The sequence below is a fragment of the Thamnophis elegans genome, chromosome 7 (assembly GCF_009769535.1).
Source record: "Thamnophis elegans isolate rThaEle1 chromosome 7, rThaEle1.pri, whole genome shotgun sequence".
Classification (NCBI taxonomy): domain Eukaryota; kingdom Metazoa; phylum Chordata; class Lepidosauria; order Squamata; family Colubridae; genus Thamnophis; species Thamnophis elegans.
Window position 1 is genome coordinate 82237732 of NC_045547.1, and position 17645 is coordinate 82255376.

The following is a 17645-nucleotide window of genomic DNA, read 5'->3' on the forward strand; positions in this document are numbered from 1 at the left end:
TTGGGTCGAATACTTTTTGTTCCTTGGATAGTCCCACAAAGGCTTGGAATCATTGCTGTAGCATTGGGGATACATCGGGAGAACGTTAGTGAATTCCACAGGCTTTCCAAATGCTGTGTTAAAAAAAAATACACAAAGGAAGAAGCATTCTCGCTGGGCCGTAACAGTTCAGAACAGGGGAAAGTTACTTACACTTTGCCTGAGTTAAGGTTTCATTAATCTTGGCTTTAATATAGTAAAAGCTGTAGGATGGTAACACCAAAGCCAAACTGTGAAAGAAACCAAATAATTATAATCAAGGAATAATCCAATAGTTATTTGAGATTTAACCGCATTTTCTCCAGCTTAAGAGGTAAACTTGAAAACTATGGACAAAGTGATAGCCGTGGTTTGACAGAATGTTTTTATGTGGTCAATTCCTTTCCAGAGTCTGTCACTTTCACTTCTTCCTTATCTAATGCTGTTTTTATTCAGCTCTATTCATATTTCTCCCAGGATCACAAAATGTGAAGTGCCTCTGCCCTATATTGGTGAGGACCAGTGGTGGGATTCAGCCGGTTCGCACCTATTCGGGAGAATCGGTTGATAACTTTCTAAGTAGTTCAGAGAACCGGTTGTCAGAAGAAATCTCCTTTTGTTTTTCCCCACTTCACAGGGCTAATCCTGTAAGGAAGGCAGGAAGGAAACATTCTGGTGTTGTTCTAGCCTGATCTTCATTGACCTGCTTACGGAAACTGCCTCTCCGGTTAACCTTATTACCATTGTAACAGCTAAGGAGAAGCGCCCATCGAACTGAGTGACCTTGAGTTGGCCAAGCCCACCCAGTCACATGACCACTGAGCCCCACCTACCCAGATAGTCATTAGGGCAGAGAACCGGTTGTTAAATGATTTGAATCCCACCACTGGTGAGGACAGAAAGATTCCCCTTGTTGCAATTGTGGGGCTGATATGCAAACCATTAAACACAGTGGCTCAGTGGTCAGAATGCCATATTGCAGGCTAACTCACTGCTCACTGCCAGGAGTTCGATCCTCACTGGCTCAAGGTTGATACAAGCCTTCCATCTTTCCGAGGGCAGTGAAATGAGGACCCAGATTGTTGGGGGCAAGAGGCTGACTCTGTAAACTAGCAATAGCAATAGCAGTTAGACTTATATACCGCTTCATAGGGCTTTCAGCCCTCTCTAAGCGGTTTACAGAGTCAGCATATTGCCCCCAAAGTGAGTGCTCTAGAGAACAATGAAGCGATATATAAGTCTAAGTGCTATTGTCCGACTGTTGTTTACTTTTATTATTTCTATTTTGTTTTTTATGTTCCCCTTTTCCCCCTTGAATTGTTCGCCGTCCTGAGTCCTCCGGGAGAAGGGCGGCATACAAATAATAAAATTCTATTCTATTCTATTCTATTCTATTGCAACATTGCATGCTAACTCTGCCCACTGCCAGCAGTTCGATCCCGACTGAGCCAAAGGTTGACTAAAGCCTTCCATCCTTCCGAGGGCAGTAAAATGAGGACCCAGATTACTGGGGACAATATGCCAATTCTGTAAAGTGAGTGTCAGAGATCCAAAAGAAAAGATGGCTACAGGCCTAGAAGTGAGCGTTTGTAGAGCACTATGAAGTGGTACGTAAATCTAAGGGCTATTGTTATTACTATATTGTGCCCGATTGCTCACAATGTGCATTCTCTGGTTCCTTTGAAGATCTGCATGAAGCAACGCCAGAGGTGATTGCTGGATAGCTGAAGTGGGCATCCAGATGTGTGACCTCCCTGCTGTATCCCCATAAGAAGTTTCACTTCTAATTAAATGCATACCACACATATGCATTTATTTCTCTTCAGCCATGTTCTCATTGTATGCTAAATAAATAATAACAACTCCTGAAGTGTAAAAAAATAAATGCAAGGACTTTTGAATTTGGGTGGCATGCCTTCAAGGCGTAATTAAAACATAACTAATTTGTATATCTAAACAAGGCTGTGAAAGATCGAAAACAGCCTCAGAGATTAAAGACTGTTTTCAAAATCATGTTTAAACCATGAATATTTTATATCCCCTTGGGCTTCGCCATCATTTTATTACTATGGAATGCTTATTGTTTTAATATTTCCTGCGATAACTGCTGAAATTAGCATTAAGAAGAAACTATGGAGTCTTGAGCCATAAATCTTGTCTTTACCATTACAGTTGTCACTTAATCCACTCAAGAAGAATTATTAATTATCTGGTGACATCTCACTAATATTTGCCAAGGGAAATCAGTGGGATTTTCCTTCCCATTCCTAGTTCCTGCTTTAAAAAAAATGGAACTAATTGAAAACTATAATTGTGTGCATAAATATGCCTATTGCCTTGAGGCTCCCGGGAGATTTTGTTGCTATTGTTCTAAATTCAAAAGATCTCTCAGAAATATTGGGTGGAAATATTATATGCTAAGCAGCATTGAGAAAGGGAGCGTAATAAGTCAGGAGAAATTGCTGTTTACAATTCAGAGCGAGGAAACAAAAAACAATGGTTACTAATGAGGAAACGTCAGCATTAACTTTGGAGGAAAATTGCCACTCGATCACTTCATTATTTCAATTGCTGCAGGACAATCGATCACCAGAAGTGTTGATGAGAAAGGATCCCTATTTAAATACATTTAGATGTAGCTCTGTCATTGCAAGAATAATGCAATTTGCAAAACCGTGAATGACTTGGACAATACATTTCCCAGTTGCAATGGATGGCTGTGAAAGTTGGACCATAAGAAAGGCTGAGCGCCAAAGAATGGAGGCCTTTGGTGCTGGAGAAGAAGACTCCTGCATTGAGTCCCTTGGACTGCAAGGCCATCCAACCAGTCAATCCTAGAGGAGATCAACCCTGACTGCTCTTTAGAAGGGCAGATCCTAAAGAGGAAACTCAAAGACTTTGGCCACCTGATGAGAAGGAAGGACTCCCTGGAGAAGAGCCTCATGCTGGGAACGATGGAGGGGAAAAGAAAAGGCAGAGAAGGAGGTGGCTGGATGGAGTCACCAAAGCAGTTGATGTGAGCTTCAGTGGACTCCAGGGGATGGTAGAGGACAGGAAGACCTGGAGGAATGTTGTCCATGGGGTCGGAAGGGTCAGACACGACTTCACAGCTAACAGCAACAAAATGACCTGGATAGTTTTGTGGCCACAAGAATGTTTATTTACCTATTTATTTATGAAATTTATCCACTGTCCATCTCAAGTCTAACAACTCTGAGTGGCTTATGTTGCCACCGCTGGAAAGAATTGTATTATCAGGACTACATGGACCATCAACTCCAACTTTCTTCAAAGAAGTGATGGAGTGCCTATAATTTCTGAAGGCAATTTGTTCCATTAGTTAATTGTTCTCACTATTAGGAAGTTTTTTTAGGAAGAGCCGAGGTGGCGCAGTGGTTAAATGCAGCACTGCAGGCTACTTCAGCTGACTGCAGTTCTGCAGTTCGGCTGTTCAAATCTCACCGGCTCAGGGTTGACTCAGCCTTCCATCCTTCCGAGGTGGGTAAAATGAGGACCCGGATTGTTTTGGGGACAATATGCTGACTCTGTAAACCGCTTAGAGAGGGCTGAAAGCCCTATGAAGCGGTATATAAGTCTAACTGCTATTGCTATTGCTATTTTTTCTTAATTCCAGGTTGCTTCTCTCCTTGATTAATTTCCATCCATTGTTTCTTGTCCTGCCTTCTGGTGCTTTGGAAAATAAATTGACCCCTCTCTTCTTTGTGGCAGCCCCTCAAATACTGGAAGAAGTGCTATCATGTCACCCCTAGTCCTCCTTTTCTCTAGATTAGCCATACCTGATTCTTGCAACTGTTCTTCATGTTTTTGTCTCCATGACTTTAATCAACTTAGTTGCTCTTCTCTGCATTTTTTCAAAAGTCTCACCATCTTTTTTGTAACTTCGTGACCAAAACTGGATGCAATATTCCAGGTGTGGTCTTACTAAGGCTTTATAAAGTGGTACTAACACTTCACATGATTTTGATTCTATGCCTCTCTTGTTACAACGAAGGAATAATCAATAGATGGTGATTAATAAATGTTTGCATGAGTAATGGGGAAAAAAATCACATAAAGGCTGTACATAGATGCCTGGGATAGCATCTAAGATCTGGGAAAATTCTCCTACCTTTCTACCTTTTGAAAAGGTTACGGGAAAAAAGATGAGGGTTAAAGAGGAACGTACGGAAGAATTATCCAGAATCCTTAGTGTTAGGAATATGCTAACGGTTGGGTTGGCAATATAAATCATGTAACAACAATGTTGTAACTGTGTCTTTAAATCATACTGTAAAATGTGATTGGCTGCTGTTTTCCTCAATCGGCCATAAGAGGGAGCCAGAACGACTGATAGCTCTCTGTTTGTTAGATGCTGGGCTGATCTGATCTGAGTGTTTTTGGAAGCTGGCTGTTAGAAAGTGCTGTGAGCTATTGTAAGTTTTGCAACTGCTAGCAAACTTTGAATACTGAACTGATTATATACTGGACTATGTTATTTGGATAATCCCTTAACTGAAAGGCATTGATGACTGACTGAATTATCCGTGTATGACTTGAACTGTTTGATGGACTCTGATATTATTTCCACGAAAGTAAAAGCCTATTTAAACTGCAGTGTCTCTGTATGCTGGTTTGTGTGTTCTCCAACACAACTCTCACAACGCTTCGCTGAACGTACTCGCTCTCCCAACGGGGAGCTTTCCTAACCCTTAGGGAACGATTAAATATTCACAGAATTTACACCAGGCAGCCTAAACCATTTTCCACATAAACGTTTCCAAAGACAAACAAGATTACAAAGGACTAGGAGGAAAAAGATTCTACCTTGATTTTCATCGTGTTTTTCAGAAGGTTGCAGAGCAAGCTAGCCATCCAACAGATATTATAGGATATTTTTACTCTTGAAATGCCAGGAACAATGGCATTTTAACCTTGTTTGTTTTGGGAAAAAATGTCCCTAATTGATTACCTGTAGTCCGTGCCATTCACTGCAGTCCATGTATACGTTCTGTTGCCTTTATCAATATAGCGCTGCAAGAGAATCGGCCAGAAATATCATTTTATGTTAGAAATAAAATAACATTTTACGTTAGCACTACAGAGCACACAAAGGGCACAGTCACCATGTGCTTTACTGCTCAACTATTTAACTCTACCAGGAAACAGGAAACTCTACTTAGAACAAAAGGGCACAGAACTAAACTTGTAAACGCTGCCATCTTCTGGCTGAATACTACTGAAGTTGTTGCAAAAACAATACATTCCAACTATGAATTCCAACATCTTAGCAATGATCTCAGGAAAGCTTAAACACGCCACACAATTCAAGACACAAACATTGCTGAACAGTGAACAAACGATCTTTATATGTCAATCCGTTAGGACAAAACCCATAATTCTTTCAGAAGCTAATTTGCAGATTTCTATTTTGGAAAGTGGTTTAATAAATGTAGAAAAATCAGATTGACTGTTTAGATTGTTCAACGTGATGCTGTGTTTCCTACAATTGTTTGTCTGTGGAACTATGAGGGGGTGGAAATCGATGGATTATTTTTTTTCAAGATGGACAGTCTTCTTCAGCCAAGGTGGACTCCAATCAATAATAGTTCAAATAAAAGATGGGACTGATGTGGATGAGATCTCTCTTCCTGAAAGCAGATGTAAGAGATGCTCAGGCTCTGGCTGAGGGAGAGGTCAAACACGTCATCAGTCACGAGTCCCTGCGTGCCCACAAGAGATCTAAATCCAGCCCATTTTGAATGCCTTTCTTATCTCCCGCTTATTTCCCTTGATTGTTAGTTGACCAGGTTCTTGCAAAGAGCTTAAACTTGCAATAAATCTTTATGCTCCTTTGAACTATCCTAATCTCCTGATTTCCCCGGTGCTTGACAGCATCTAGAATACAGTTCACCAATACCTAAAGTAGTTCGCTCTTTCTGTAACTTTCTCCTATTTTCATTACTGAATTAGCCACACCCACAGATGACGGGGGTAGTCAATCAAGTCCAAGTGGGGTGGAGCTTCCCTTGGGATGCTGCATTTATCATTCATGTAGGAGCCGAGGTGGCGCAGTGGTTAGAGTGCAGTACTGCAGGCCACTTCAGCTGACTGCTATCTGCAGTTCAGTGGTTCTAATCTCACCGGCTCAAGGTTGACTGAGCTTTCCATCCTTCCGAAGTGGGTGAAATGAGGACCCAGACTGTGGGGGCGATATGCTGACTCTGTAAACCGCTTAGAGAGGGCTGAAAGCCCTACGAAGCGATATATAAGTCTAACTGCTATTGCTATTGCTATTCTAAAACAATTAACACAACATTAAGGATGCTTCTGTCTGCAGCCCTGTGAAAATATCCAATCTGAACTATTGCTTTAGTTCAATTTCCAGTCAATATTATTTCCGACCATTTGGGACCAACGATCCTGGATGCAGTTTTAAAGATCAGGGAGGCAGAAATTGACCTGGTGCCATTCATTCCTCTTTTAGGATCATTACGACTCACATCCTTTGAAGGATGAATGCAACCTTGGTTCACGGCGTTGCAAAAATTAATCTGAACATTTCAGGGCATTTAATTACAGAACGTAATGAATGGAGCGGGCGATACAATGGAGAATTTCCAAAGGCCTCCTGACACTTGGCGGAGATTTAATCAGAGTTAATACATCCCAAAAGAATGGAGTTATTCAGTTTTCATCATTTATCCCTACAACTCCTGGCTCCCGGTAGCATAGAGTAGCATTAACCAGAAACAATGATTTCTAGAAAAGCAGAGAATGGCTCAGCAGAGACATTGTCAGCTTCCTAATGATATTCAGAAAGTTATAACAGATGTCTTAATTCTACCCGTAAGCAGTTGAAACATTAGCAGGATTCTGAGTTTTTGGTCCCCAAAGAAGCTTTCGGTGTTTGCTTAGCTGCGAACACCCTGAGCAAAAGTTTGTCCTCAAAATTATTTGATTTGATCTATATGTACATGCTTTAAATGGGATGGGAGGAAATCACTCAATAATATTTCATTTTATTCTTGCAACTTCACGGGTGTTAGCGTGACGACTCGTGACCCATCAAAACCGCGTTCCACAAAAGCGCGATCGACGAAATCGCGTATGTGACGTCATCACAACGCGACGAAAAAGATCGAAAAATTGAAATAAAAATTAAATTACAGCAAGCCGATTCACATAAAGGTAAGCGTTAGGTTAAGGGTTAGGGTTAGGGTTAGGTTAAGGGTTAGGTTTAGGGTTAGGTTTAGGGTTAGGTTTGGGGGGGTTAGGGGAAGGTTTTCGCTTTATTTTTACATTTTTCGATCTTTTTCGTCGCGCTGTGATGACGTCACATACGCGCTTTCATCAACCGCGATTTTGTCGTCCGCGGTTTTGTGGTGGAACCGTGACGACTTCCCCAAGAGATATCTACATATGCAGGCAGTTCTTGACTTACAAGCATAATTGAGCCCGACGTTTCTGTTACCAAGCGAGACAGTTGTTAAGCGAATTCGGCCCCATTTTGCAACCTTCCTTGCCACTGTTGTTAAGTGAATCCCTGCAGTTATTAAGTTCATCATGGCTCTTAAGTGAAGGCGGGTTTCCCCACTGATGTGGAATCCCATTTGCTTGTCAGAAGGTCGCAAAATGAGATCACGTGACCCTGAGGCACTGCAACCGTCATAGATACGAGTCAGGTGTCAGGGACATGAATCCTGATCATGTGACCATGGGGATGTATTGCATCTGCAACGGTTGTTAAGTGTGAAAAGCGGTCATAAGTCGCTTTTTTCAGTGCTGAAAATGAACTACCGTAAGTGGAGGCGTACCTATATTTGGGGAATAGTGAGATAGGCTTAGAAGGGGTTCCACCACAAAACCGCGGTAGACTAAAGCGCGTGTGACTAAAGCGTGGTGACAAAACCGCACCGTCAAAACCGTGCGACAACAGCGCGCCGACAACAGCGCGCCGACAGAAGCGCGCTGTAACATAACCCTAAAAATAACCCTAAACCTAACCCTAAACCTACCCTAAACCTACCCTAAACCTAACCCTAAACCTAACCCTAAACCTTACCTTAAGTTAAATTGCGCTTCTGTCGGCGCGCTGTTGTCGGCGCGCTGTTGTCGGCGCGCTGTTGTCGGCGCGCTTTTGACATCGCGGTTTTAGCGCCGTGGTGTTGTCAGCGTGCTTTTGACGTTCGCGGTTATGTCGTGCCACGCTTAGAAGGAAGTGGAATCTTGTGTTCCCTATGAGTACCTGCCTTGATCCTGTTTCTGAATTTCGAGCTCCGGGCTTCTATTAAGAGCCTCAACTTTCTGCCATTTTCTCTTGTATCTGTTTAGCAAACTTATTTCTTTTCCTCAGAAAGCAAATCTCCGTGTTCTCACCTCATCTTGAGATTTGACCAGTGTTTGGAAGGTCCTGTCGCCACTTTCCCCGTCAATCATCTTTTTCCGAATCTACAAATTAAGAAAATGAAGAAGTCACTCCACACTTCTTTATAATGCGGTATTGCAGGCTAACCCACTGCCAGCAGTTCGATCCTGACCGACTGAAGGTTGACTCAGCCTTCCATCTTTCCGAGGTGGGTAAAATGAGGACCCAGATTGTTGGGGGCAAAAGGCTGACTCTATAAACCATTGTAAATCACTGTGAAGTGGTTTATAAGTCTAAGTGTTTTGATATCTTCCTCCCTCCCTACCTTGTGATTAGAATGCAGTACTGCAGGCTAACTCTGCCCTACTGCCAGCAGTTCGATCCTGACCAGCTGCAGGTTGACTCAGCCTTCCATCTTTCCGAGGTGGGCAAAACGAGGACCCAGATTGTTGGGGCAAAAGGCTGACTCTATAAACCGCTTAGAGAGGGCTGTAAAGCACTGTAAAGCAGTATATAAGTCTAAATGCTATTGCTATTCTAAACATTGCTTTTTTCTGACCATTTTCTAAATGTTACAAGAAGAAATGTTTTCATAAATTTTAATCAACTCTGATAATCAAAGAGCAGTTGAATATTGTCCTTGATTTTCAGGGACAAGAAGCAATGATTACCATGTTTTTAGTCATAATTCAATGTACATTAGATAGGAAAATCTGGATCAAGGCCACAATATCTTTGGTCTCTAGTTATTGTTTCTTCTTACTAAGTGAACTTAAAGCATCTCTCAGCAGTTTTCTCCAGGGGAATAGGGAATCTATTCTATTATTTCATCTATTTCTGATTCTATTTTCTCTTCTTCCAAACCAATTAAATGAGCCATGGGTTTAATCAATATCTGATGTCTTTTACAGCAACTGTTTGAAATCTTAGCTGAAGTTCCATTCCTTCCTCTGTTACTTTTGATTGTATCTAAATTTTTGAAAACTTAGAAAAACCCTAAAATCTCTCATTTCCCCATTAGGTTTAAAGATTTGTTATTACATTCCTCATATATGTTTTTATGACATTTCCGCCTTTATTCGTCCCTGTATTAGCTAAAAAAAAAAACATTTACAATATGGTGACATGCTAATATAGCCAAACAGATAAAACTCCAGGAAGCAAACAATTAAAATCCAACTCTTTATATGATTTTAAAAAATGACTGCTTGGGAGATCATGCAACCTGACTGGATAACAATATTATTAATATTGCCTATCAGGAGTGTCCAGTGGAAGGAGGGGCAAAAACCTCAAGATGGCAGATTGTTTCATAATGAAAGTCCTTAATTCATGCGTTACTGTCACGGGTATCTAAAAGGACAAAAATTTGCTCATGCCCTCCATCTTAATTTTTGAAACTCCCCCTCCCCATAAATTTTCTGTTGAAACTGAAGGACAGTTACAGCATTTCCCTAGTTCTTTCATGGCAAAATATTCCAACCTATTTCTTCTGAATGGTGCTTGCCTTAACGGAATTGATGCATCAACAAGCACAAAATAAAAATAAGATGCTATTAAAAATGGCGCCCCAAAGGCCTGAGATGGCTGCAAACCTTTGCGTTGGCTTCAGAACTAACTTGTAGTCATTGTGGAAAATCTCAAACGATCTCTCCAACGTACCTCAACTTTAATGTCATTCTCCAACTCGGCATCCAGAAAATCCAGAGTCACAGGTTCCTGAGATTTCGGGTTCTGAAGAAGATTTCAAAAGCATATAATAAACATATTCTGATGATAATCTAAAATTAACGGCACTCATCCAGATAAAATTACTTACCTTTCCGTAGAACCAGTACAATTACAATTACATGTACTCTTTTAGATTTAAAGTGGAATTACGACAGAGAAAGATTTCTGTAGAAGATAGATAGAAGATTGATATAGCAGATGGATGGATGGATGGATGGATGGATGGAAGGTAGGAAGACAGACAGAGCAAGAAAGACTGAAAGAAAGGCAGAAAGAAAGAGAAAGAATATAGAAAAAGCAAAAAAAGCAAGATAGGCAGAATGACAGAAAGAAAGAAAAAGCAAAAAGAAGAAGACAGAAAGAGAAAGAAAGAAAAAAGAAAGCGCAGAAAGCAAGAAAGTCTGAAAGACAGAACGAAAGAAAGAAAGAGAAAAAAGAAAGACAGAAAGAGGAAGGAAGGAAGGAAGAAGGAAGGAAGGAAGGAAGGAAGGAAGGAAGGAAGGAAAAAAGAATTTCAGGATTGATAATATTTGGGGAAACTTCTCTGGGTTCAAAAGAGTAAGAATCAGACTGCTTACTGTTTCAAATAAAGATTGTCAAAGAATTTCAGGGCTATAAATCACGTTAAATAAAAAAATCTAAAATCCCAATGAAGGCATCACTTCCACATGGTGATCAAGGAAACAATATGTCTGTATAGACCAGGGGTCGGCAACCTTAAACACTCAAAGAGCCACAAAGGTCCTAACCGGAAGCCCCTCATTCAATTCTGAAGCTGACCGGAAGTCTGGTTCCCCCACCATAGAGTCTCCTCCTAGCACGGTGTCCTTTTTCCTCTACCTTTTCTAACTGAAAGCCCTATCAATTTTGGAGCCAACCAGCAAGAGGGAGCCACAGCAGATGGATGAAAGAGCCACATGCAGCTCCGGAGCCACAGGTTGCTGGCCCCTGATTATAGACACTAGGAGATAGGCTCAGTTAAAAAGCATCATTAATTTATTCAAAAGAGAGAGAGACAACTGGGGAAACATGGATTAATTTGTTTGGTTTCACGATGAGGAAATATCTGGAGACTCCCTTCTTGCTCTAAATAAAATTCAAAACATTTTACATCCAGAAAATGCAAGTAAAGTAACAGACAGAACTTCACAGTAATAGCACGTACAGTATATATTAGAAGAAGAGGAAAATAATAATAATGATATCTCATTTCCAAAGAGGAAAATCAGAAATCAAAGACCTCATTATACAAAGGTGGAAACTGACTCAATTTTGAAATAAAAGGCACAGGATGGATGAAAAGGAAGATTAAAAAAAAAAGAATAGAAATGTTTTTCTTCAGTTAAAGAAAAGGAACTCGGTAGATTAAAAATTGGTTCAATTCTCAACATCTTTATTAAAAAGATTCATCTGCATGTTGTTCATTACAACCCCAGCAGCTGGGGGAAAAATTAACTACTGATATTCTTCTGGAACCAAATATAGAATCTACTTTACTAGATTGACAATGTCTTCAATTTTGCTGATGTTGTTGTTGTGGCCCGCCAGCTACCAGCAGAGCTGGCGGCAGACTTGGGCGATGAGGAGGTTGGGGAGGAACTTGAGTCAGTTTCGGAGCCCGGGAAGGCTCTGATGAGTGATCCGTGTCAGAAGCAGAGATAGAGCCAGAGCAGTTAGGAGAGGAAACAATGGAGGATAGGAGTCCACTCAGGAAACAAAGCACATGTGGACGCTGAATGCCCCCGCCCCTGGCTGAGGAATAAATCGAAGGAAAGGGGAGTGGTCGTAGGAGACAACAGTTCGTATTTCTGAAGATTTTGCTCATTGTGTTTCGTGCCACAAAATACCGCTTGCCAGAACTTAATTTGCAGCCTTTCGGCTGGGAGCTCACGGCCCTTGAAATTATCACAAGGAACTGATAAGGTCTGTACTGTAGTTAGCTCCTTGCAGGATTCTTGCCTGGGACTTTTTGGTGGGTGAATGCAATTAATTCACGGGGTAAATAAAGAGGGGTTTTTCATGACAAGGAGTCAGATGTTTTTTTTTTACAGAGAGCATTTAAGTTATTGCATATGCTATACCGTATCTTAGAGATGAGCGTGACCCGACAAAACCGCATTGCTAAAACCGCGACATCATCAACACGGCGACAACAGCGTGTCGACAGAAAGCCAATTTAAGTTAAAATAAGGGTTAGGTTTAGGGTTAGGTTTAGGGTTAGGTTTAGGGTTAGGTTTAGGGTTAGGTTTAGGGTTATGTTTAGGGTTAGGTTTAGGGTCAGGTTTAGGGTTAGCGTTACATTTAGGGTTAGCGTTACGTTTAGGGTTAGGTTTAGTTTTACAGCGCGCTTCTGTCGCCTGCTGTTGTCGCCGCGATTCAGCGCTCATCCGTCGGAGCGCTTTTAGAACTCGCGGTTTGTCACCACGATTTAGTCGGCACGGTTTGTCATTTGCCCTTTTGTCGGTGACCAGAGATGAGAATATCCAAGCTGAATGAAGCAGAGAAACCTTAATCAATGCAGATTGCTTGCACATCGTGCTGTTATATTACAGTTGCTAAAATGACTATTAAACCTGGCAGTGAATGAATCAACTCAGATCAACAGAACTGGGGGGAACAAAACGGCAATGACATGTTTTCGAAAGCCAGCGATGTAACGTTTGCAAATCATAAACCTTTTGTTTCAGCATTCTCATCAACGCAAACAATAAATAACAAAACGCTGACATACATGCACATGGAAAAAAAAACAAGGCAGGTGTTACATTTAAAGAGCCAAGGGTGGCGCAGTGGTTAAATGCAGCACTGCAGCTACTTCAGCTGACTGCAGTTCAGCATTTCGCTGTTCAAATCTCACCGGCTCAGGGGTTGACATCAGCCTTCCATCCTTCCGAGGTGGGTAACAATGAGGACCCAGATTGTTGTTGGGGCAATATGCTGACTCTGTAAAACCGCTTAGAGAGGGCTGAAAGCTCTATGAAGCGGTATATAAGTCTAACTGCTATTGCTATAACTGCTATTTACAGCTAGTCCTTGACTCACGTCCGTTTCGCTTAGCGACCATTCCAATTTACAATGGCACTGAAAAAAGGGGCATGACCTGTTACGACCTTCCCAGCACCACCATGGGATCAAAATCCGGTGTTTGGCAACTGGTTCATATTTATGAACCGTTCCAAAGTCATGTCATCACCTTCTGACAGCGAAGTCCAGATTCACTTCATCCTTGGGTTACCTCCCTTATCAAGTGCAACGATTCACTTAAGGACTGAGTCAAGGAAGGTTGTGAAATGGGACCAAATCCACTGAACAAATATCTCACTGAACAACAGAAACGTTGGGCCTTATTTCTGGTCAGAAGTTGAGGACCGTTTGTGTCTAAGACAAGACCGTTAGAGAAAAAAACCAAACCGGTAAGAAAGCCGCAAGACAGATTTCAAGAGCTATTCAGGCTTGGAGAGTAATTCCGTTGAAATTCATTGGGTTTAAGCGAGTCATTATTAAGTAATTAAGTAATTACTGGGAATAATTAAGCCTCACACATTTCCATTGGCTGCAGACATAGTCAAAAAATAAAGTCACAAAGGGGGCATTTGCAATTCTTGAAATATCTACATTAGAATTCTACCAGTGGTCAGTTTCAAATGTAAACATTGCATACTTCCTCAAGTATTACCAGGGGTGGGATTCTACCGGTTCGTACCGGTTTGGGCAAACCGGTAGCTCCGACTATCAGCTGGGAGTGAACTGGTTCGCTCCGACTTTCAGCTGGGCCCACGCACCGATATTCCAGTTGATAGGCACGACAGAGTAGATTGTGGCACCTCAGCTGTTTTCCTCCCCAGCAGTAATGGGGTAGGTGACTTCTCTGTAAATTGTGCATACGTGCGCAATGCTGCTTAGCAACTGGTTGTTTAACCGGTAGGATCCCACCTCTGAGTATTACCCGTGTTTCCCCCAAAATAAAGACCCTGTATTTTATTTTTCCTTTCAAATTCATTCTTAAATATACATTCTTATAATTGCTATTTAACCTTTGTCAATTCAAATCATTGTTCTGCCCTGTATATTTACATTTTCATTCTTTCTTATTTCCCCTCCCCCTGATTTAGTAATGTGTCTTCTGAGATATTTGTTTTCTGCTTTCTTCCTTTCTCTTTCTATTTGTATCTTTTTTCAAGCCAATCATAAAATCGCCCCCATGCCCTGTAGTACACGGATTCCTCTTCGTCCTTTATTCTCAATGTCAACCTATTCATTTCTGCACAATCTAATACCTTCTTTATTACCTCCCCTTCTGATGGGGTTTTGTCTGCTTTCCAGTTTTGCGCAAATAGAGTTCCAGCTGCTGTTATTATTTGCGCAATCAGATATGAGTCTTCTTTAGTATATTTCTCTGGTAGAATACCCAATAAGAATATCTCTGGCTTAATTCTATGGGCTGATGTTTCATTTCCCCTAACCATGATTGTATGTTACTCAATAGCTTTTTGCATCTCTACATGTCCACCACATATAATAATATGTTTCTGGTAGAAAAGAAGACCCTGTCTTATATGTGTGTGTGTGTGTGTGCGGGGTGTGTGGTTGGGGTATTTGTGCTGATAAATAAATAAAGGGAGACTAGTATAGAGCTATTTCAAGCTATTTAGCTCTCATCAGCTAGCCATACCCTTACTGGGATTCAAACCTGGGCTGTATTGCATATTAGGCAGATGTGTTAACCATTAAGCCACAGGCTCTCCTCTGTTATCAGCTAAGCCATGGAGAAAGGTAGATATTTAGAGTCACAACCCTGGTATGCCCAAATATGGGAGGAAGTTCACTACTTCCATTCCATATATATATATATATTGTCACCAAAAAAGGCAAACCAGGTCTTATTTTCAAGGGAAGGTCATCTACTGACTCACCTCGCTTGTGCATGTCATCCACACCGGCCTCCTTTTCTCTGTCAAAAGCCTTCGGGAACAACTTCTGAGGCTGGCAAGGCTTTCCTGAGAGCCTCTGCAGCCAATACAGAGCTCCGGATCGTCCAGAGCTCTGTTATTGGCTGTAGAGGCCTTCAGTTAAGCCTTGCCCGCTGCAGAAGAAATGGGCAGGTGTCGAGGTGCACGAAGACTGGCTACAACTGTCCGAAGCTAAGTAGTAGGACAGCTCCCCCACTCTCCACCCCCACCCTAGCTTAATTTTACCTGTGCATCCTGGACTGATCTAAATTAGGGCTTATTTTGGGGATAGGACTTATATTGGATGCACGTGTAAAAATCACGCTAGGACTTACTTTCGGAGTAGGTTGTATTTTTGGGGAAACGCAATATATCAACTGCACTATAATTAATCTGCTGTATTTTGAAGCTTCTCTGAAAACAATAAAGCACTGATTCAAATGAAAAGGCACCTGAAGAAACATGTACAAGCATCAAGACTTAATTTGGCAAGCTTCATGCGTTAGAGAAACACTTGCTGGTTACACAGCCTACTTAAGAGTTCTCCCAGGAAGCCAAAACAGCTTCGACCACACCATTAGTCACCTCCATTCATAGTTACCTGGACATGGGGCCGCCTTTGTTTAAGTTTGGGGATGCCCACACCAATGTGCTAAAGCGACAGAACAGCATGGATTCATACAACGTTTCCACATGGCAGTCGGTTTCTATTAATCCTAACAATCCTCCGTTCTTCCAATCTAAGAAAACTCTGAGAAATTTGGCCATCAGATCCAGAATGGGACAACTCGCCGCAGCCAACTGCCATGGCCAATTTGCCATGGTCAACTCATTGCAGCCACTTCACCACAGCTGGCTCATCATCGGACAACTTGCCATGGCCAGCTAGCCATGGAACAACTCACCAAGGGAAAAATTCAACAATTCAATATTTTAACTTTTGTCATTCACATTCTCAGTTTCTTCGATATTTGTGTAACTGTTGTCCCGCGGCAAGTTGGCGTGTTGTCCTTCTCACCTCTCAGACTAAACTTTGACAAGACATCTTTGATTCCAACTGAAGGTCGGAAACTACTCAATAGAGGGAATATTCTTTACTATCTGGGTAATGAGGACAGATAGACGACTTAAAAATGGCACAGATCACATTAATTCAGGTGAGCTGCATCACCAATAGACTGTGGAGGGAGACAGCTGTGAGTAACCCAAGGGGTGAAATGCTACTGGTTTGGGCCGGTTCGCCTGAACCAGTAGTAAAAAATAATGGTTTAAAAAGTTTAAAAAAAGGTTCCCACAATCCCATGGCACAGCTGATTGTCACATAGCTGATCGCTGGAACTTTTTAAAAAACCCAGTTAATAAAAAAAGCCTCTTTTGCATTGCGTGTGAGTGAGTTGTGTAGCTTTTGTGTTATTTTTGTGTAAAGTGTGATAATTGGTTTTTGAGTTCTCTGTGAGGTTCCTACTTGTTGCCCGCCTGGTCACATGACCACCAAGCCACACCCACAAAACCAGTAGGGAAAATGTTTGAATTTCACCACTAGAGTAACCCCTTTCCCCATAGCCTATAGCTTTAGGTGTGGTGAACTGGAAGCTAAGTACTTCAACTAGGATGTGAAGAATATGCATTATGACACACCTACTGTCAACCCTGAAGCTGACATGACGGAAGCCATTTTGACAGCTTCAATTTTGCCACACTGGAGCTGAGGGATAGGGATTTTGGAGAGCTGGGATTTTCTAGTCAAAGCAAAATACTTTCTCTTGGGACCCAAGGACATTCTCACACCTGATTGGAGGAAGGCGGAGTGATGTCATCAAACAACCAGACAGCACTGGGATTGGACCCTGTGACTGATTGTTTTGAGAAAGGGATGCACTTTTGCTTTTAATGAGGCGACAATCACAGGAATATTCAGGGTCGGCTTTCAACAGATACGTGCCACTATGATAACTCCAATAAAAGTATTCTTTGAGGAATTCATCTGTCTTGGAGTTTTGCTTGCTATGGATTTATTACTTGGAGCCTTGGCACCAAAACAGCATGGAGGCTTATAAGTGTGATTGTGTGCTTCCTCTCTTTGTGCGCTTCTATCCATCAACTCACAACCAACACCCATTTTCAACCCTAAAATCCCGTTGACTTGCTATTCAACAGAAAGAGAGGAGCCGGGATCGGGATATTTCTCGACTAAATTACCGACTAGCAAGAATCACTAGCTGGTTACCAAATAATACTTTCCTTCAGTTTCACAGTAATTTGTAAAATATTGGTTCTGCTTGGCATCTCTGCATTGTTTCATTTCCTGAGGGCACTTTCGCTGGGTTCTTTGCTACAAGTGTGGTGTGTTGAAACCAACACAACCACAAGGGTCTTTCATTCCATCCCCCCCTTCTGTTCGTGAAGCCGTGTGCCGCTTCCAACCCTATTTGGAAAATCTCCCGGGCTAGAGTTTATTTTAAAATAATTCCCTGTTTCAAAAGATCTGAGCTGAGATCGTGGACGGGGATCTCCTGTCCTGAATGATGAGATCAAATTTAAGACATCCAATTCAAAAAATAAATAAGCAGAAGGATGTCTAT

The 17645-nt window shown here is 41.6% G+C and overlaps 1 protein-coding gene across 1 annotated transcript in view; it reads right to left on the reverse strand.

Moving 5' to 3' along the window:
• Nucleotides 1–17645, reverse strand: part of CACNA2D1 (calcium voltage-gated channel auxiliary subunit alpha2delta 1) — a gene marked incomplete at its 5' end in the record, with an annotated part of 139216 nt that overhangs the window by 38230 nt on the left and 83341 nt on the right. Inside the window, 4 exon segments of the mRNA XM_032221893.1 lie at nucleotides 193–269; nucleotides 4988–5049; nucleotides 8395–8466; nucleotides 10046–10117. Of these exon segments, the coding sequence (XP_032077784.1) occupies nucleotides 193–269; nucleotides 4988–5049; nucleotides 8395–8466; nucleotides 10046–10117 (283 nt within the window).